The sequence below is a fragment of the Eretmochelys imbricata genome, chromosome 5 (assembly GCF_965152235.1).
Source record: "Eretmochelys imbricata isolate rEreImb1 chromosome 5, rEreImb1.hap1, whole genome shotgun sequence".
Lineage (NCBI taxonomy): Eukaryota > Metazoa > Chordata > Testudines > Cheloniidae > Eretmochelys > Eretmochelys imbricata.
In genome coordinates, this window is record NC_135576.1 from 48,087,021 (window position 1) to 48,105,128 (window position 18,108).

An 18,108-nucleotide genomic window follows, 5' to 3' on the forward strand; every position below is an offset into this window, starting at 1 on the left:
GCCTCTGGAAAAGACTGTTTATGTTCACTGGAAGATCCGTCCTCCCCTCCAGTAGGGTCGCATAAATAATAAAACCCTAGACAGCAACATAGATGCCTTGACCTCATTGGGTACAAAACTTTCTCCTCTGTGACACTCCAGTTTAGAATGGCAAATTATTAGGCTATGACGATGTAGAGTTACTCCTGTGCTAGGCTCCAGCCAACCCACAAGCCAGGAACTCAAGAGTCTCTCCTTCATATCAACCTGTAGGGGAATCACAGGCCTCAAACCCTGGCCCACAGGTCCCCAGGCAGTGTCCAGGCCATGACTGCCACCCAGCAGCTCACCTAACTAACCAGGGAATTAGCTCACAGAGGGCCCTGCCCCCAAAGCTCCCAATTGGGGGAAATGTCCAGCTCCCCAGTTGGCTGAGGTACTCTATATAAAGCAGGAAGAGTCAACAGGAAGTTGTCCAAGCAACTTGAGGAATCCCTGGCTGGCTGCTACTATGGACCCCTTTTGCTTATCTGACTCCTGAGCCCTGCTTCCCTGCTTGCTCCTGGTTCCTGTCCCAGATTCCCATCTACTCCCAGTTCCTGCTGTTCTGCCCTAAGCCACGTTCTTGCTTCTCCGCATTAACTTCCTTTGCTGTCTCCAGCTCTGACCTTTGGCTTGGTAGCTGATGCTGTTTTCAGTTTTGACCCGTGGCTTGACTCTGACTCCAGAACTACAAAGAGAGATTTTAAGTGAGTACAAGTAATGAGGCATAAAAGTCAGAAATGCTTACAAGAAAAATAAAGATAAGATGTTTACTAATGCCTAACTTAGCAAACTATATTAGATTCAAGCAAAGTTTCTTACCATATGCTTCACCAGATTATGGCCAAAAGTTTCAGGTCAGGACCTTCTCCCAGAGTCCAGCATCTGCTTCCTTTTTGTCCTCATGTGTAATGAATGTGATGCGCAGGGAGAAAGAGAGAGGGATGTGTTAGGATGTTTGTCCCTTTTATTAGTTTCAGTCCCCCTCTTGAAAAACATTTCCAGCTGGACACTAGGAAACAAAGAATCTATGTGGAAGGATGTTCCCTGCTGTTTTTTTCCCCACCTTTTTGAACTTCCTTTGTCTTTCCTTCCTGCTTGATGACTCTGTTTATTGCTTAAATGCAAATTAAGCAGAGCACACATTTCTTTGTTTAGGACAGACCTGTTTGTCAGCCATCTGTTGAGCAGAGCTGTGGGGTTTGGAACATGTGTTAATAACACCATACAGGAGAACCTTATAACTTCACATACAATGTTACTGCACATATTTTACCAGGACAATACTAACCAGTAAATTACAGGTTTTTCAGATGATACCTTACAAGGCAGCTTTGAACTTTGTACAAAGATTATTACAATAGTGTGTAGGGTGTGAATCATAGAATCATAGAACATCAGGGTTGGAAGGGACCTCAGGAGGCCATCCAGTCCAACCCCCCGCCCAAAAGCAGGACCAATCCCCAACTAAATCATCCCAGCCAGGGCTTTGTCAAGCCTGACCTTAAAAACTTCTAAGGAAGGAGATTCCACCACCTCCCTAGGCAACGCATTCCAGTGTTTCACCACCCTCCTAGTGAAAAAGTTTTTCCTAATATCCAACCTAAACCTCCCCCACTGCAACTTGAGACCATTACTCCTTGTTCTGTCCTCTTCCACCACTGAGAATAGTCTAGAACCATCCTCTCTGGAACCACCTCTCAGGTAGTTGAAAGCAGCTATCAAATCCCCCCTCATTCTTCTCTTCTGCAGACTAAACAATCCCAGTTCCCTCAGTCTCTCCTCATAAGTCATGTGTTACAGTCCCCTAATCACTTTTGTTGCTCTTCACTGGACTCTTTCCAATTTATCCACATCCTTCTTGTAGTGTGGGGCCCAAAACTGGACACAGTACTCCAGATGAGGCCTCACCAATGTCAAATAGAGGGGGACGATCACGTCCCTCGATCTGCTCACTAAGCCCCTACTTATACATCCCAAAATGCCATTGGCCTTCTTGGCAACAAGGGCACACTGCTGACTCATATCCAGCTTCTCATCCACTGTCACCCCTAGGTCCTTTTCCGCAGAACTGCTGCCTAGCCATTCGGTCCCTAGTCTGTAGCTGTGCATTGGGTTCTTCCGTCCTAAGTGCAGGACGCTGCACTTATCCTTATTGAACCTCATCAGATTTCTTTTGGCCCAATCCTCCAGTTTGTCTAGGTCCCTCTGTATCCTATCCCTGCCCTCCAGCGTATCTACCACTCCTCCCAGTTTAGTATCATCTGCAAATTTGCTGAGAGTGCAATCCACACCATCCTCCAGATCATTTATGAAGATATTGAACAAAACCGGCCCCAGGACCGACCCCTGGAGCACTCCACTTGACACCGGCTGCCAACTAGACATGGAGCCATTGATCACTACCCGTTGAGCCCGACAATCTAGCCAACTTTCTACCCACCTTATAGTGCATTCATCCAGCCCGTACTTCTTTAACTTGCTGGCAAGAATACTGTGGGAGACACTGTCAAAAGCTTTGCTAAAGTCAAGATACAATATATCCACTGCTTTCCCTTCATCCACAGAACCAGTAATCTCATCATAGAAGGCGATTAGATTAGTCAGGCATGACCTTCCCTTGGTGAATCCATGCTGACTGTTCCTGATCACTTTCCTCTCGTGTAAGTGCTTCAGGATTGATTCTTTGAGGACCTGCTCCATGATTTTTCCGGGGACTGAAGTGAGGCTGACTGGCCTGTAGTTCCCAGGATCCTCCTTCTTCCCTTTTTTAAAGATTGGCACTACATTAACCTTTTTCCAGTCATCCGGGACTTCCCCCGTTCGCCCCGAGTTTTCAAAGATAATGGCCAATGGCTCTGCAATCACAGCCGCCAGTTCCTTTAGCACTCTCGGATGCAACTCGTCCGGCCCCATGGACTTGTGCACATCCAGCTTTTCTAAATAGTCCCTAACCACCTCTTTCTCCACAGAGGGCTGGCCATCTATTCCCCATGTTGTGATGCCCAGCGCAGCAGTCTGGGAGCTGACCTTGTTAGTGAAGACAGAGGCAAAAAAAGCATTGAGTACATTAGCTTTTTCCACATCCTCTGTCACTAGGTTGCCTCCCTCATTCATTAAGGGGCCCACGCTTTCCTTGGCTTTCTTCTTGTTGCCAACATACCTGAAGAAACCCTTCAAGTTACTCTTAACATCTCTCGCTAGCTGCAGCTCCAGGTGCGATTTGGCCCTCCTGATTTCATTTCTACATGCCCGAGCAATATTTTTGTACTCTTCCCTGGTCATATGTCCAACCTTCCACTTCTTGTAAGCTTCTTTTTTATGTTTAAGATCCGCTAGGATTTCACCGTTAAGCCAAGCTGGTCGTCTGCCATATTTACTATTCTTTCGACACATCGGGATGGTTTGTCCCTGTAACCTCAACAGGGATTCCTTGAAATACAGCCTTGAATTCCTTGAATACAGGAGTGTATTCTGTCATATGCAGTAACTGGAATTCTTTGAGATGTGTGTCCCTATAGGTGCTCTACTACTCACCCTCCCTCCCCTCTGCTTTGGAGTTTTGTCTTATAGGACTTCGTGGCAGAGAAGGAACTGAGGCCGTTTTGCCCATGCAACTCTATATATCCTTGGTATAGGGCATGAGGATATCTGGAGCACATGTGTGGGCTGAACAGGCACTGCTACAGAAAATCTCAGCTCTAAGACTCATGGAGTGCAACCACATCTGAAGTGGAGCACCCATAGGGATGCACATCTTGAAGAACTCCAGTTACTGCACAAGGTGAGTAACCTCTCATTCTGTGTGTCAGTCAGGTATTGAGTTTCAGCATAGGATATCTTAGTGCAAAGTTTCATGATGCTTGTGGGCTATGGAGACATGGTTGTCACCATGAAAATTCTTCAGTCACTTGAACTTTATTGAAACCAGTTTCATAGCCAATCAGGTAGTCACACATAAGAATTTTTATACTTGCCATGTTTTCTGTATAAAGAATTCATTCTTTACATTTTTCTGTCCTGTTGTACGACTAATTAGTAACTGACAGAAGGTGAATGTGTGTCTTTTATTCCTCTCCTGATTAACTTTACGTATGCCTTAGGAGGAAGCTCCCAGCTCTAAAAAGAGTGTTTTTAACTGTTGATGAAGCTATAAATACTGGAATGTAAGATCACAGTGGTTATATGCTATGATTTTAGTGCCTAATTTATTTACATAAATATCTAGAACCAGAGCTTGGCCCCTATTTCATCCCACTTATGCCACTCTGGCAACACAAAGGGGTGGACAGAAAGCTAATTTAAACAACCAGCCAGGAACAAAACTGATTCAGGGGGCAATCACTGGCATGTGTTGAGCTGATGAGTTGGCTTTTACACCATCCCGTTGCCTTCCTTTGCCCAGTGTACAAAGCATGCTGGGGTGGAAGGGACATGATTTGAGCAACTTGTGAGCCAGCTATCACTGCCTTCAGAATGGCCTCTAAAGGGCCAGTACAGCATGTGTAACTTAGAGAAGCCTTGTGGGCCAGACAGACTACCAACCTCCTCAGGAATCAGGATGCTTAAAGCCACATTTACTGCTTCTCAACTGTACCAAGCAGACTTCTGGTGCAACTGGAGATCTGAGCCCATGATTTTAATGTCTAACTTTTTTGATCCTTATGTTTTTTTGTTATTTCCAGATAGCAAATGGCTGTTAGGTTTCACTACAAGCTAGACTCTGAGCATAGGATGCTGTGCTTGTAAAGCAGAGGATTGTAACTTTCTTTTGATATTGATCCTTTCAATCTCTCATTTTACTTTCAGCTAAAAAGGATGTAGAGAGTACATTAAATGCTCAAAGAATAAATGACACAAACCAGCATCAGGTAACTTTTTTTTTTTTTTTAAGGAACAACCATTGTCATTTGGTGATGAACTGTCATGCATCTGCTATTCTACAATAAAGTATAATAGAAAGGTAGCGCATTTCTGAAATGCTCTTGAGAAACAGTACATACTAAGAAGAAAAGGAGTACTTGTGGCACCTTAGAGACTAACAATGTATTTGAGCATAAGCTTTTGTGAGCTACAGCTCACTTCATCGGATGCATTCCTTTATCTTTCCCTGTTTACTGTAGAGGATGTTGATCAGATGGTTCTGAATACAGACTAACACGGCTTATCAGTGAAACCAGTACATACTAAACATTTCATAACTAATAATATCCGTAGCATATGATGCGGTGTGGAAAGACCTTTTTTCTTACTTGCTATAATTTTAAATGTTATGGTAAATGTCTGTGTAATTTACCTTGGTAGAGACTATCATTCTCAGAAATGCTGTATTGGAATATAAGTGTTTTCATTTTTTCTATTTTTAACTTACATCCTAAAACACTTTTTTATATTTTATTGATGATAAGCATTCACCAAACAGAGTACCATAAACACAAAAATAGACCCTTTATTTGGAAAACATATTATTGATCGTGTAATTGATGCTTTCAACATTTAGTTAAGTTTTTGTTGTGTTTCTGCTCCAGGCAGATCACCAGATGTGAAATAATCACTAAGACAAGTCCAGTTGAGGTCTACCATATTTTGTGACTTGAAGCGTTGACTATACAGTTGAAGCAGCAACCTAGAATGAAATATAACAAAGCAATCTACCAGAAAATTAAATTAATCATATGTTTTGTTTTTTGCAGTTGGAAGTACATTCAGATAGACCAGTTCACAATTCAGATGTTGATAATAATAATACATCAAAGCAAGGGTTTATCAACTTTGAACAAAGTAGCAAAGAGAATTCAATAAGAAACTCCAAAGGTTCCATCTCCAGAGTATTTGAGGATCATAGATTGTTGAATGAAAAAAACTCAAAAGATAGAAGACTGGTTCCAACACAGACAGAGAAATCAGCAGGGACTGTAGAAAAGTTTGTATCCATCGAGAATATCAGTGAGTACAGGACAATTGTATTTCCTTCAGATACATCTAGAGACAAAACAAGAAGCAGAAGCCACAAAACATATGATCCTCATGTTGGACATAATAACATTGGGTTCACTGTTAATACCTCTTCCTCAAAAAGAATAACTAGGTCCTCTGTACATCGTAACGATAGTTCAGATAACATTTGTGAAGTAGGGGGAAAGCCCAGCATACCCAAACAGACAGAAATGCAAAAGGAATATGACTTCTGTAATAGTGATACTCCAGTTTCAGAAGAAAGGGAGAAGACTTGTGAAAGCAACAACAAACCTTCAATAATAATGACAGACCAGGTAATTAGTTTACCATGCACTGAATCCTCAATTCCTCTAGTAAAAGCATCTACAGAGCAGTCTGAGAATGTTGAGTTAATGGAACTTGATTCTCACTCAGTACTTTCTTTGTGTGAAGAAATTAGTGTTCCTCTTGTGACTGCAGAGCAATGTTTTATGAATCAGGATAATGAACGCCATTATCTTAACCACAATAAAGATGGTAGCATGGGTGACAAGAATCTGAATACAGCTAAGAGAAAAAGTAGTATCCACTTCGTTGAAGAAAACATGATTTACACTGAGAATAATAGACCGTCAGACCAGTTTCTTTATTCTGAAAACTTCAGAGATCAAATTAACTTTGATATTGATAGAGACAGAATTAATGATGAGGAACAAAGTTTAAAACACTCTTTACCTCTTTTTGAAGATATTTCTTTACAGGGAAACTGGCTAGAATCAGGAAGCGTAACTACATTTTCACCAAAGGGAACTGTAAACCTCACTGATTCAGACTCTACAGTCCTATCTGAACAGTATATTGAAAATGAGAATCAAAACATTTATAAAAATATCTCTAAAGATGTAGATAAGTGTACTGTACAAACACTTCAGACAAGTACAGAAATACTTTCATTGCATGAATTTTCAGCAGCTGTTAATAGAGCTAGTGATTCTGAAAGTCCTGAGAATTTTAGCATCAGTGTGCTAACACCTTTTGCTCATCAAACGGATGACGGAATGAGGATGATGCTAAGTGCAGAAGAAAGCACTGGAAGATGTTGCACTGAGAAAATTGAAGATGAAATGAATTCAGAGATTAACACATCTACAGCTTTACAGCTACATGAAAAAGAAGCATTTCGAGTGAAAAGAAAGAGACAGGATCTTCAGGAAATCATCTTAGACACAGATTTGTATTCCACTAGTTGTATGAACAAGAATTCACTTCATCCATCTCAGCTGACCCAAGAAACAGAGCAGGAAACTTCCCAAAAATCAGGTGAAAAGTTTTATTTTTAAAAAAATTATTTTAGGAATTCTCTGTAGGCATGTTGTAGTTTGTTATAGATTTTTTAGAGCAGCACAATATATGCAGCATATACAGTAGCATACACAAATGGTAAATGTATGAATTGCATTCCAGAAATATTGCCAGATATGCAAAATTAATTGATTGGTCATTTTTGCAGCCGAACCCCTGGTAGTTATTTTGTTACTATCAAAATATAACTGTAATATTGATATTGACTAAAGTAATGAAAATGAAGATATTCTTAAGCACTCTAACTTTGCTAAAGAATTTTTCTTTAAAGAGAAACCAGACTAAAACACCACATTTTCACAGAAGAAATTTTGAATCCTTATTGATTCAATGTTTACAATTTTCATTTATAGTGAATGGTGAACAAAATGTTTATAATGCAAAAATATTTCCAAAGGTTTTGATAATTATATCATAGAAGTACTTCGCCTATGCTACATAAACACTTTGACATTAATTTTCATCAATCAGTTAATAGAGCTAATGTTTCTGAAAGTCATGAGAGTCATAGCACAGATATTTTAAGTCCTTTTGTTCAACAAACAGATGATGGAATAACTGCTGAGAGAAGTGGAGAGCAAAGCACTGGAAGATGTTGCACTGAGAAAAATGAAGCAGAAGGAACTGCAAAGAACAATACTCCTATAATGTTACAATTACTTGAAACAGAAACAATCCAAACTCAAAGAATAAGACAAGACCTTCAGGAGACCAGCCAAAATACAGATTTATGTGCCAATAACAGTAATTCATCTAATCTATCACAATTCAGTCAAGCAGCAGAACAGGAAATGCCTGAGAAATCAGGTGAGTTGTTAATATTTTATAAAGATATGTTTATTTTTCAAGATTTATAAGAAGGAGATTTTTGGTAATTTATAGTAAGTGATTTAGACAAATAAGCATAGTGCATGAAGCATATGTCCTGTCCAACAAATGCCAAGTGTGTGAACCACTGCCAGGGCTTCTAAATGTATTGATAGTTATTATGGAGCTATTGGAGAGTAAGCACTTAAAAGATAAATATTTTTACTGATAAAGTTACAAGAACGAACAAAGTTTCAAGCACTTTTTCTCTGCGTTGGTACTTACTTCTTTACAGGGAAAAGAGCTGACTTAAAGGGTTTGTCTACATTTACAGTAGTGTCATGTAGACAAGTACAGACACTGCATGCCAGCTGAGCTAGCACAGGTCTAGCATAGAATCTCGTACAAGGATTCATCTGTCTTCTTTGGATGGTTGAAGATCTCTTTGTGGGCACACTTGATGGTCTTGCAGGTTGGGCTGAGCAGCAATTGTGTCCTGTTCAGCTCTCCATTCCATTTGACCACCTGGATAGCCACAGTGGTGTTCTGCAGCTTTTAGGCTGAGAACATAACAGCTGTATGTGTATACTATGTCCTCTTCTCTCTGGTGTTCACAGCCTACTCCTCCCCATCCACCTCCAGCTGTGTAGAATGCTGCCTGATCCTCTTGACTCTGGTGGTTACAAACTGCCAGTCCTCCTTTCTGATTTCCATTCTCATTGGCTCCTTGATTACCAGTTCCTTTCTTTCTTGAATCTGGGATGGTGACACTTCCTGAATCTGGTTCCCCAAGTACTCCTCAGCTTCTCTGATGCTCTGCAGTGTCAGTACTTATTCTTCAAACCATTAATCCTTTCCTTCGTCACAGCCATAAACTTGCTCTTTATACACAGGAAGTCCCTTTTGTCTTCAGGCAGGAAAGAAGACATGGCACATCCACTCCAGATCACAGTAACTGTTCCATCACTGGCCATCACTGTAACGAATGTAGAACTGTACCTAGAGAGAAAGCTTCTCACACTACTTTCACCAAACTCCTTCCAAAACCCCTGTTTGCCACTTCTGTTTGATCTGTATAATGAGATATGTATGTGTATATACTTGTATGCATATTATTTTGTTCTCCCATTCTGTATTTCCAGTTGTAGTGGGAAAACTTTATCAAAACCATGTATCTTGCAGTGTAATCTCCTTTGGAAGATCGTTTCACAGCTCAGCTTTTCTCTCTCTCTCTCTCCTCCCCGCCCCCCGCCATGCCCAGTTGAGGATACTATCTCCAGAAAACATTTTATTCATCCAGCATTTTTTTAGCTGCACGGCCCCATAGGAAAGCAGCTGTTTTGATGAATCAGGGAAGGAGATGCCATCACTGGTGTAGCTGAAGGCACTGAAAACTGGGACCATGGCTTCCAGCTGTCAGCAGAAGCAGATTGGGAACCACTAAAAGGACGAACATATATGGGTGGTTTCAGAGTAACAGCCGTGTTAGTCTGTATTCGCAAAAAGAAAAGGAGTACTTGTGGCACCTTAGAGACTAACCAATTTATTTGAGCATAAGCTTTCGTGAGCTACAGCTCACTTCATCGGATGCATACTGTGGAAAGTGTAGATCTTTTATACACACAAAGCATGAAAAAATACCTCCCCCAACCCCACTCTCCTGCTGGCAATAGCTTATCTAAAGTGACCACGTTCCTTACAATGTGTATGATGATCAAGGTGGGCCATTTCCAGCACAAATCCAGGATTTAACAAGAACGTCTTGGGGGGGGGGGGGTTAGGAAAAAACAAGGGGAAATAGGTTACCTTGCATAATGACTTAGCCCATTCCAGTCTCTATTCAAGCCTAAGTTAATTGTATCCAATTTGCAAATGAATTCCAATTCAACAGTTTCTCGCTGGAGTCTGGATTTGAAGTTTTTTTTTGAAGAATTGCAACTTTCATGTCTGTAATGAAAGTTGGGGGCTGAAGGTGACGGCTAGTGGCGTTCTGTTATTTTCTTTGTTAGGCCTGTCCTGTAGTAGGTGACTTCTGGGAACTCTTCTGGCTCTATCAATCTGTTTCTTCACTTCTGCAGGTGGGTACTGTAGTTGTAAGAATGCTTGATAGAGATCTGGTAGGTGTTTGTCTCTGTCTGAGGGGTTGGAGCAAATGCGGTTGTATCGCAGAGCTTGCCTGTAGACGATGGATCGTGTGGTGTGGTCAGGGTGAAAGCTGGAGGCATGTAGGTAGGAATAGCGGTCAGTAGGTTTCCGGTATAGGGTGGTGTTTATGTGACCATCGTTTATTAGCACTGTAGTGTCCAGGAAGTGGATCTCTTGTGTGGACTGGACCAGGCTGAGGTTGATGGTGGGATGGAAATTGTTGAAATCATGGTGGAATTCCTCAAGGGCTTCTTTTCCATGAGTCCAGATGATGAAGATGTCATCAATATAGCGCAAGTAGAGTAGGGGCGTTAGGGGACGAGAGCTGATGTTTTTTGGCTTGCTCTTCTTCCTCATTCATCAACTTTGTTGTCCATCATGGATGGCTATTTTTTTCCTTACCTTATCTCTTCCACACCCCCGTGGACTTTCTGACCCTTTCTGTTCCTGAACAGAAACTTGTTCTTCCTACATTGTCATATATGCAGTGGTCAATATGAGTATCCTCTTCACCCATCTATAGTACATCACTCATTAGGCCCTTCCCATTCCTTTTTGGCTTACATAGAATTAGGTGAAAATTGCTAAACTCTCTTCCTATAGTTTGGTGTGTCACAAAAGTCACATGTTTCTCACTAAACAGTTAACAGGTCAGTGCTGAGGTTTTGAATATTTGTTTAAAGTATGGATACCACCCAGTTGCATTTTTGATTTTTAAATCTGCTTTTTATGTTTGATAGGATTTTAATACTGAGTCACACACAAAAAAATTTACATAAAAAACAAACCAAAAAATCATGCAACAAATTGGATGCTGTATTTGCCAAGTTCCTGTCCTTTCCCACCCACAACCCACCTGAGGATGCACTCCAGAGAGAATCATTGTTCTTTAGAGTAATCTAACAGTTCCTCATTGTGCTGCTGCAAATGTTTTTTAGCAAACATAAAGAAGACTGTTGTGCGTGACAACTGCACTGTAAAACTTTGCTATTATTTGTGTTCATTTGCAGCCAGTTGCTAAGAGTCATTAGCTTAATGGGCTATTGTTGGGTTTCTTTGTCTACCTCTCTAAAGACTCCCTTGGACATCCTCCAGTCCCAGGAGTTTAAGGAAGAAGCAGGAACTGGAGAACAGATGATTGATTTGGGATTTCAGAGCCAGAAGCTTTTAGGCTAAAATACAGTACATTATCTCAAAGAAAACAAAGGGTTGAGTTGAAGGGGTACATGATGATACAAGCTGCCATTGTGTGCTCCAGAATCTCAGCTTTCATTATGAAAAAGTAATTCCCTAGCCTTTAAGGCTGCAAAGATAATGTGAATCAAGTTCAGCTGATACAATGATATGTACCTGAATTTGCAAAGAGTGAGAAACAATAGCGCAGGGAGATGTGTGTATTGCCCCTATCCATCTCTAATGGGTGTTAACTCAGATACTTAGTAATGATCATTTAAATGTCAATATTGCTAATCTGCTATGAGTTACAGCTCATTTTGGCACCATGATCAGGTGGCACTTGAGAGAATACCACCACTTATTTTTTTTCCTCTATCAAGGAGGAGGCTATCTCTAGGAATGCAGGGAACTGAGGATTTACTGAGGAGAAGCAAAAATTGAAGGGATCAGCAGAGCCTCTGCATCTAGTTGGACCCCATGTAGAGGGAGCCAAAGCCAAGGAGCCCAGCAGAGTAAACATCACCATAGTTTGAACCTCTTCAAAATCTACTGTGATTGACATCTAATTTTGGCATCTCAGATGGGCAAAGCTTATTTTCTGGAGAGCTTGGAAAGGAGGTTTAGGTTGGACATTAGGAAAAATTTCCTAACTGTGAGGCTGGTTAAGCACTGGAATAAATTGCCTAGGGAGGTGGTGGAATCTCCATCATTGGAGATTTTTAAGAGCAGGTTAGACAAAGACCTGTCAGGGATGGTCTAGATAATACTTAGCCCTGCCATGAGTCTATGGACTGGAGTAGATCACCTCTCGAGGTCCCTTCCAGTCCTATAATTCTATAATGTAGGTTTTACTTCCTATTCAAATGGAATATGTTTTCTCCATCACTATACATAGTATGAAAGGTATACTATAATTTGCACAAAGTGAAATCTGTGTGTTTCATACTACTATTATACAGCATCTTATGGGTAGCATGTAAAGACAATGTATCGAATTTTGCTTTCAGTTACAGAGTAACAGCCGTGTTAGTCTGTATTTGCAAAAAGAAAAGGAGTACTTGTGGCACCTTAGAGACTAACCAATTTATTTGAGCATAAGCTTTCGTGAGCTACGTGTTAGTCTCTAAGGTGCCACAAGTACTCCTTTGCTTTCAGTTACACCACTGTAGATCTGGAATAACTTCACTGAAGTCAAGGAAATTATTATAAATTTACATTTACAATGTACTCTAACCTGTTTAAAAAGATGCTTTTCTGATCATACAAATCCAGGGCATAATACACTAAAAGAATCCAGGTTTCAGAGTAACAGCCGTGTTAGTCTGTATTCGCAAAAAGAAAAGGAGTACTTGTGGCACCTTAGAGACTAACCAATTTATTTGAGCATAAGCTTTCATGAGCTACAGCTCACTTCATCGGATGTATTCAGTGGAAAATACAGTGGGGAGATTTATATACATATACACTCCTTTTCTTTTTGATACTTAACAGGAACCCTTGGATTCTTTTAAAGAAAGAAAAGGAGTACTTGTGGCACCTTAGAGACTAACCAATTTATTTGAGCATAAGCTTTCATGAGCTACAGCTCACTTCATCGGATGTATTCAGTGGAAAATACAGTGGGGAGATTTATATACATATACACTCCTTTTCTTTTTGATACTTAACAGGAACCCTTGGATTCTTTTAAAGAAAGAAAAGGAGTACTTGTGGCACCTTAGAGACTAACCAATTTATTTGAGCATAAGCTTTCATGAGCTACAGCTCACTTCATTTGTGCCATTTCCAGCCAAATCCAGGGTTTAACAAATGGCCTTGATTATCATACACATTGTAAGGAGAGTGGTCACTTTAGATAAGCTATTACCAGCAGGAGAGTGGGTTTGTGGGGGGGGGGGGGGGCGGGGGGTGAGAAAACCTGGATTTGGGCTGGAAATGGCCCAACTTGATTATCATACACATTGTAAGGAGAGTGATCACTTTAGATAAGCTATTGCCAGCAGGAGAGTGGGGTGGGGGGAGGTATTTTTTCATGCTTTGTGTGTATAAAAGATCTTCTACACTTTCCACAGTATGCATCCGATGAAGTGATCTGTAGCTCACGAAAGCTTATGCTCAAATAAATTGGTTAGTCTCTAAGGTGCCACAAGTACTCCTTTTCTTTTTGCGAATACAGACTAACACGGCTGTTACTCTGAAACCTGTCTTTATAGAATGTGAAATCCTTTGACCAAGGACCACATATTAGAAATTTCAAGCAGATGGCTTTAGTTTTGGTGACATACCTATGCCTGGTTTCATTGTCTGACAGCGAAGTGTGTCATTCCCCAAGGTACAATCTAGACTGCTGAATAGCTGTCTTTCCTCAGTTCTCTATAGGATGCCTTTTACACTGATTTACTGGTGAACAGCCACTCCTGGCCAGTTAACACACAGCCTCTAGCATGTAACTTGCTCCCAGCTGCACAGTATTGAGTGCTACTAGTTAGCCCCTCGTAAATTACACTGCAGAAGAATACAGCAGATTCCTAATCCCAGTCTTGTCCCCCAGAAACGTGTGCCTTGTACTGCTCAGTACACTACACTATAAAGTATGTCTTTTCATCAGTGGAAAATGATATGCACCAACCTTCTTATCTCAAATGGAGTTTCCCCGCACACTTTAATCCAAACACACTGGTTAAGATACAACAATAAGATACGTCTATTAACTATAGAAAGATAGATTTTAAGTGATTACAAGCAATGGTGCATAAAAGGATTGGTTACAAAAGAAATAGAAGAGGAAAACGCAAGCTAATACTTAATTTAACAAACCAAGTGAACTTAAAAGCAGAAAGGTTTTGTCTCACCCCATGTTTATAGCAGTCTGTATTGGCTGAAAAGCCTTCCAGCCAGGACCACCTCTCCCCCAGTTCAATGATGCTTTCTTTGTCTTTCAAGCATTGTAGCAGTCATAAGTAGAGATGGGGATGAGAGAGGTAATTTGTGTTGTTTGTGTCCTCCATTCTTATACCCTTAGTTCTCCCCTTTTTTATGTTTATCTCCAGCTGGGGTTCAGGTCATAGGCAAACTGTTTACACAGAAACTCCCCCACTGTGTTTTTGCCAATATGTAAAGTCCTGGCTCACACCCTTTTTCCTGCCAAGGAATGGCCATTTAATTAGGCGATTGTCCAATTGATTATGCTGATACCTGGCTGGGGATGCTACTGTGTCTTTGTCGCTGAAAAGTTTGGGCCTGCCTATCTAACTCTGAAACATGTTACAGCAATGTTCTGCAGTAGAAAATTAAAACTTTACATACAATGTTGATACACATACTTTACCAGGACAATGTTCAGCAGATTATCATAGTCTTGTAAAAGTGGTGAACATAATAGTATAGACCATCACACAGTGTTATCAGGAGAAACTGTCAGTTGCTCCTCCTCTCAGTACCTAACCCTATGCAGCTTCCTCCCATTTCTGTCTAGAGGAGATGAAGTCCCAGCAAGTAGTAATATCTTCTGAAGTCATTCCTGGTAACTGAGAAGAAGTCTGTGAAGAAATGTGCTGACCTTCTTGTTGCTATACCACGTAGTTGTGGTGAATAACTATGTAATCTTCTCCCTCCATCTTTACCCAGTTGCATCCTTATTGCAAGTTGTCTGGTAGTGGATTGTAAACTCTTTGGACCACAATCCAGGTGTACTCGATCTGTATTATATTTTTGGTGCTGTCAAGTAATAATAATTAAGACAATAGAATTGCATAGAGGTATGCTGTTTGAAGTGGGATCAGAAGCTTGGCCCAGTTTTCTAATGAGAAATTGTGGTGTTCAATATGTCTTTAGAATCTTCACTATCAAGCAAAGAAGAGGTAGCAGCTGTATCTGCTCAGTCTACCTATATTATAAGAGCTGGGATAAAAAAAAGAAATGCCAAAGGGGAAAGTCGCCTGCACCTGGCTGCTAAAAAAGGAGATTTATCTTTAGTGAAAACTCTTATAGCATCTGGACTATGTGTAAATCTAAAGGATAATGCAGGTTTGGATGTTTTAAAATTACTTCTTTGGTGATCCTCTAATGATTCAGTTTGATGGCAATTAAGAAACTCAACTTTTTTTTTAAACTCTTGAAAGAATGTAACCAAGATGTTTTAGAAAATAACTTATTGGTACCTACTTTATTGAACAAGGTTAGTTAGAAAGATTACTTTGTTATGTCATTGTTATCTTTGAATTTGTATTTGCAGTCTTTCAAATGATACATATGAATCTTTTGACAATAATGTGCAGTATATTGACCAGTGCATCAGACAATTGTGTATATATATTTATATACACACTTGTATGAATGTGTGTGTGGATGCATATACACCCAGATCACATACTGTGGTGTAATCTGTGGTGGGTACCCCTCAGGGTGCCACCTGGAACTGGGGTACCACTGAGCCCTCTGATTCAGCGGCCTGGGCTCTCTCTCACACTGTGCTGCTGTGACAAGCTGCAGACCCACTCCCAGTCCTACACTGCCACCAGCACTCACACAGGTAGGGACATGCCAAGGTGCAGTTACATGCAGGCTCTCTGACCAGCCACTCTATGAACCAACAATAGAGAGACTACAGCCAAGCTTACCCCCAGCCCCCAGGCATGCACCACCCCACTGGAGTATAAACCCAAAATTATACCGTCTTGCGCTGCACAGTATACTGTACAGCGTAAACTCATAGAGTTCACACACCCCCCCCCCCCGATGTGGAGAAGAAATGCAACAGCCCCTGCCCCTTGAGCTAAGATTCCCAAACACTTCACTCCAAACCTACTGGTTTAGATTAAAACATAAAATAAATTCATTAACTGCAAAATGATAGATTTTAAGTGATTATAAGTGATAGCAAACGGATCAAAGCAGATTACCTAATAAATAAACAAAATCTCAAACTAAGCTTAACATACTAGAAGGATAGGATTCGAATTAACAATCTCACCCTGACTGTTGATACAAGCAGGCTTGCAGATTCTTAAGGCACAAGCTGCATTTGCTTTGCAATTTGGGTTTCCCAGGGTTCCATACGCAAGCTAGAAATCCCTTTAGCCTGGGTCCAGCTCTTCCTCCAGTTCAGTCTTTGTTCCTCAGGTGTTTTCAGGAGTCCTCTTGTATGGGGAATGAACAACAGACGATGTCACTCCCTGCCTTATATAGCTTTAGCATACGGCTGGAACCCTTTGTCCCAAATTCAGTTTGTGGAAAAACACTGGTATCCAAGATGGAATTCCGTGTCATGTGGCTGAGTCATAGCAGCCATTACTTACAGGCTGTCTGGAGTGTTCTCAGGAAGACTCACCAGGTGGTGGATAAGCTTCTCCTAAGTTTTTCCTAATGGCCCATTACCTTGAACAGGCCCTTTACAGTCAGCTATCTAGACTGGAAGCATTTTTGCCTTGTGGGTGTCACCCAGGTGTGACTACATGTGAAATACAGATACATAGTCAATATTCAGAACTTCAGATACAAAAATGACACATGCATATAAATAGGATAATCGTATTCAGCAAATCATAACTTTTCCAATGATACCTTATATGACCTATTTTGTACAAAATGCATTACAATTATGCCATAATCATCTCATAATAATATTACTAGGATGAATATGGAGTGTAGTGTCACAACATCCATGTAATAAATTGCTTAGGTATGTGATAAATTGTGGACACGTGATGCACATTTGTCACGTACCTCCCCTTCACTTTGCCCACTTGGCTTGTGAATGCAGTGGCGTTACTCATAAGTAAAGTTATCCACATGCATAAATGCAGAATCAAGTTCTCAACCTTTGAGCCACTTCAGGCAGTTCCATTTTTTAAAAAATTAAATTACAAGGTAGACGTTTCCTTCTTTTCCTCCTAAATGTAGAATTTCCTCCTAAATTACACAAGCCTTAGCCCCAGGGATGGCCAGTAATCCATTCTGGTTCCAGGGCTGGTTTAAAGTTTGATATCACATGATGCCACCAGTGCTAGAAATTGGATTGTCAGTATTTATGCTTTTGATTTCTGATATTTCTAATCTGCAGTTTCTATGCTATTATTATTTCTGATAATATGATTTAAAAAGCAAATAGCACATTTCTTTAGCCAGTATTGGAATAAATTTATCTTTGAAGTCAACTGAGTTACAACAGGGAAAAATTGCCCCAGTGTTTCAGGGCAATTCTTTGTTTCAGATTTATTATAAACAGAGAAGTCTGACAGTTACTGGACTGAATCCAAAAAAGTGTATAATTGTCTGTGACCGGTGTGGGTTTTAGACATCAGAATCAGAATCTAAATTTTGATCTGGTTTTACTAGGCTGGACAGCAATTCATGAAGCTTCCAACAGGGGATTTACAGAGGTGATCTTAGAGTTACTAAAAGCTGGTGCTGATGTTAATAGCAAAAGCCTGGATGGGACTTTACCAATACATGATGCAGTTTCTGGCAATTATTTCAAGGTACGATTCTACTCACATTACCATGCCTGGGCCTGATTTTCAATTATGGGCATACAAATACCACAATTTGCGCATGCAAATGAAAATGATGGTTTAAATAACTGAATCCAAAATTATTAATAGAATACATATGTAGACTTGCATTAAAAATAAATAAAAACCTAATTTTTTAACCCGTCAA

The 18,108-nt window shown here is 40.5% G+C and overlaps 1 protein-coding gene across 1 annotated transcript in view; it reads left to right on the forward strand.

Annotated features, from left to right (window-relative positions):
- The window catches only part of ANKRD31 (ankyrin repeat domain 31), a 112,178-nt gene that overhangs the window by 48,934 nt on the left and 45,136 nt on the right, over positions 1 to 18,108 (forward strand). The window contains exons 12-15 of the mRNA XM_077818011.1: positions 4,831 to 4,892; positions 5,715 to 7,285; positions 15,347 to 15,474; positions 17,785 to 17,927. Coding sequence (XP_077674137.1) covers positions 4,831 to 4,892; positions 5,715 to 7,285; positions 15,347 to 15,474; positions 17,785 to 17,927 — 1,904 coding nt within the window. The remainder of the gene's footprint in view (positions 1 to 4,830; positions 4,893 to 5,714; positions 7,286 to 15,346; positions 15,475 to 17,784; positions 17,928 to 18,108) is intronic.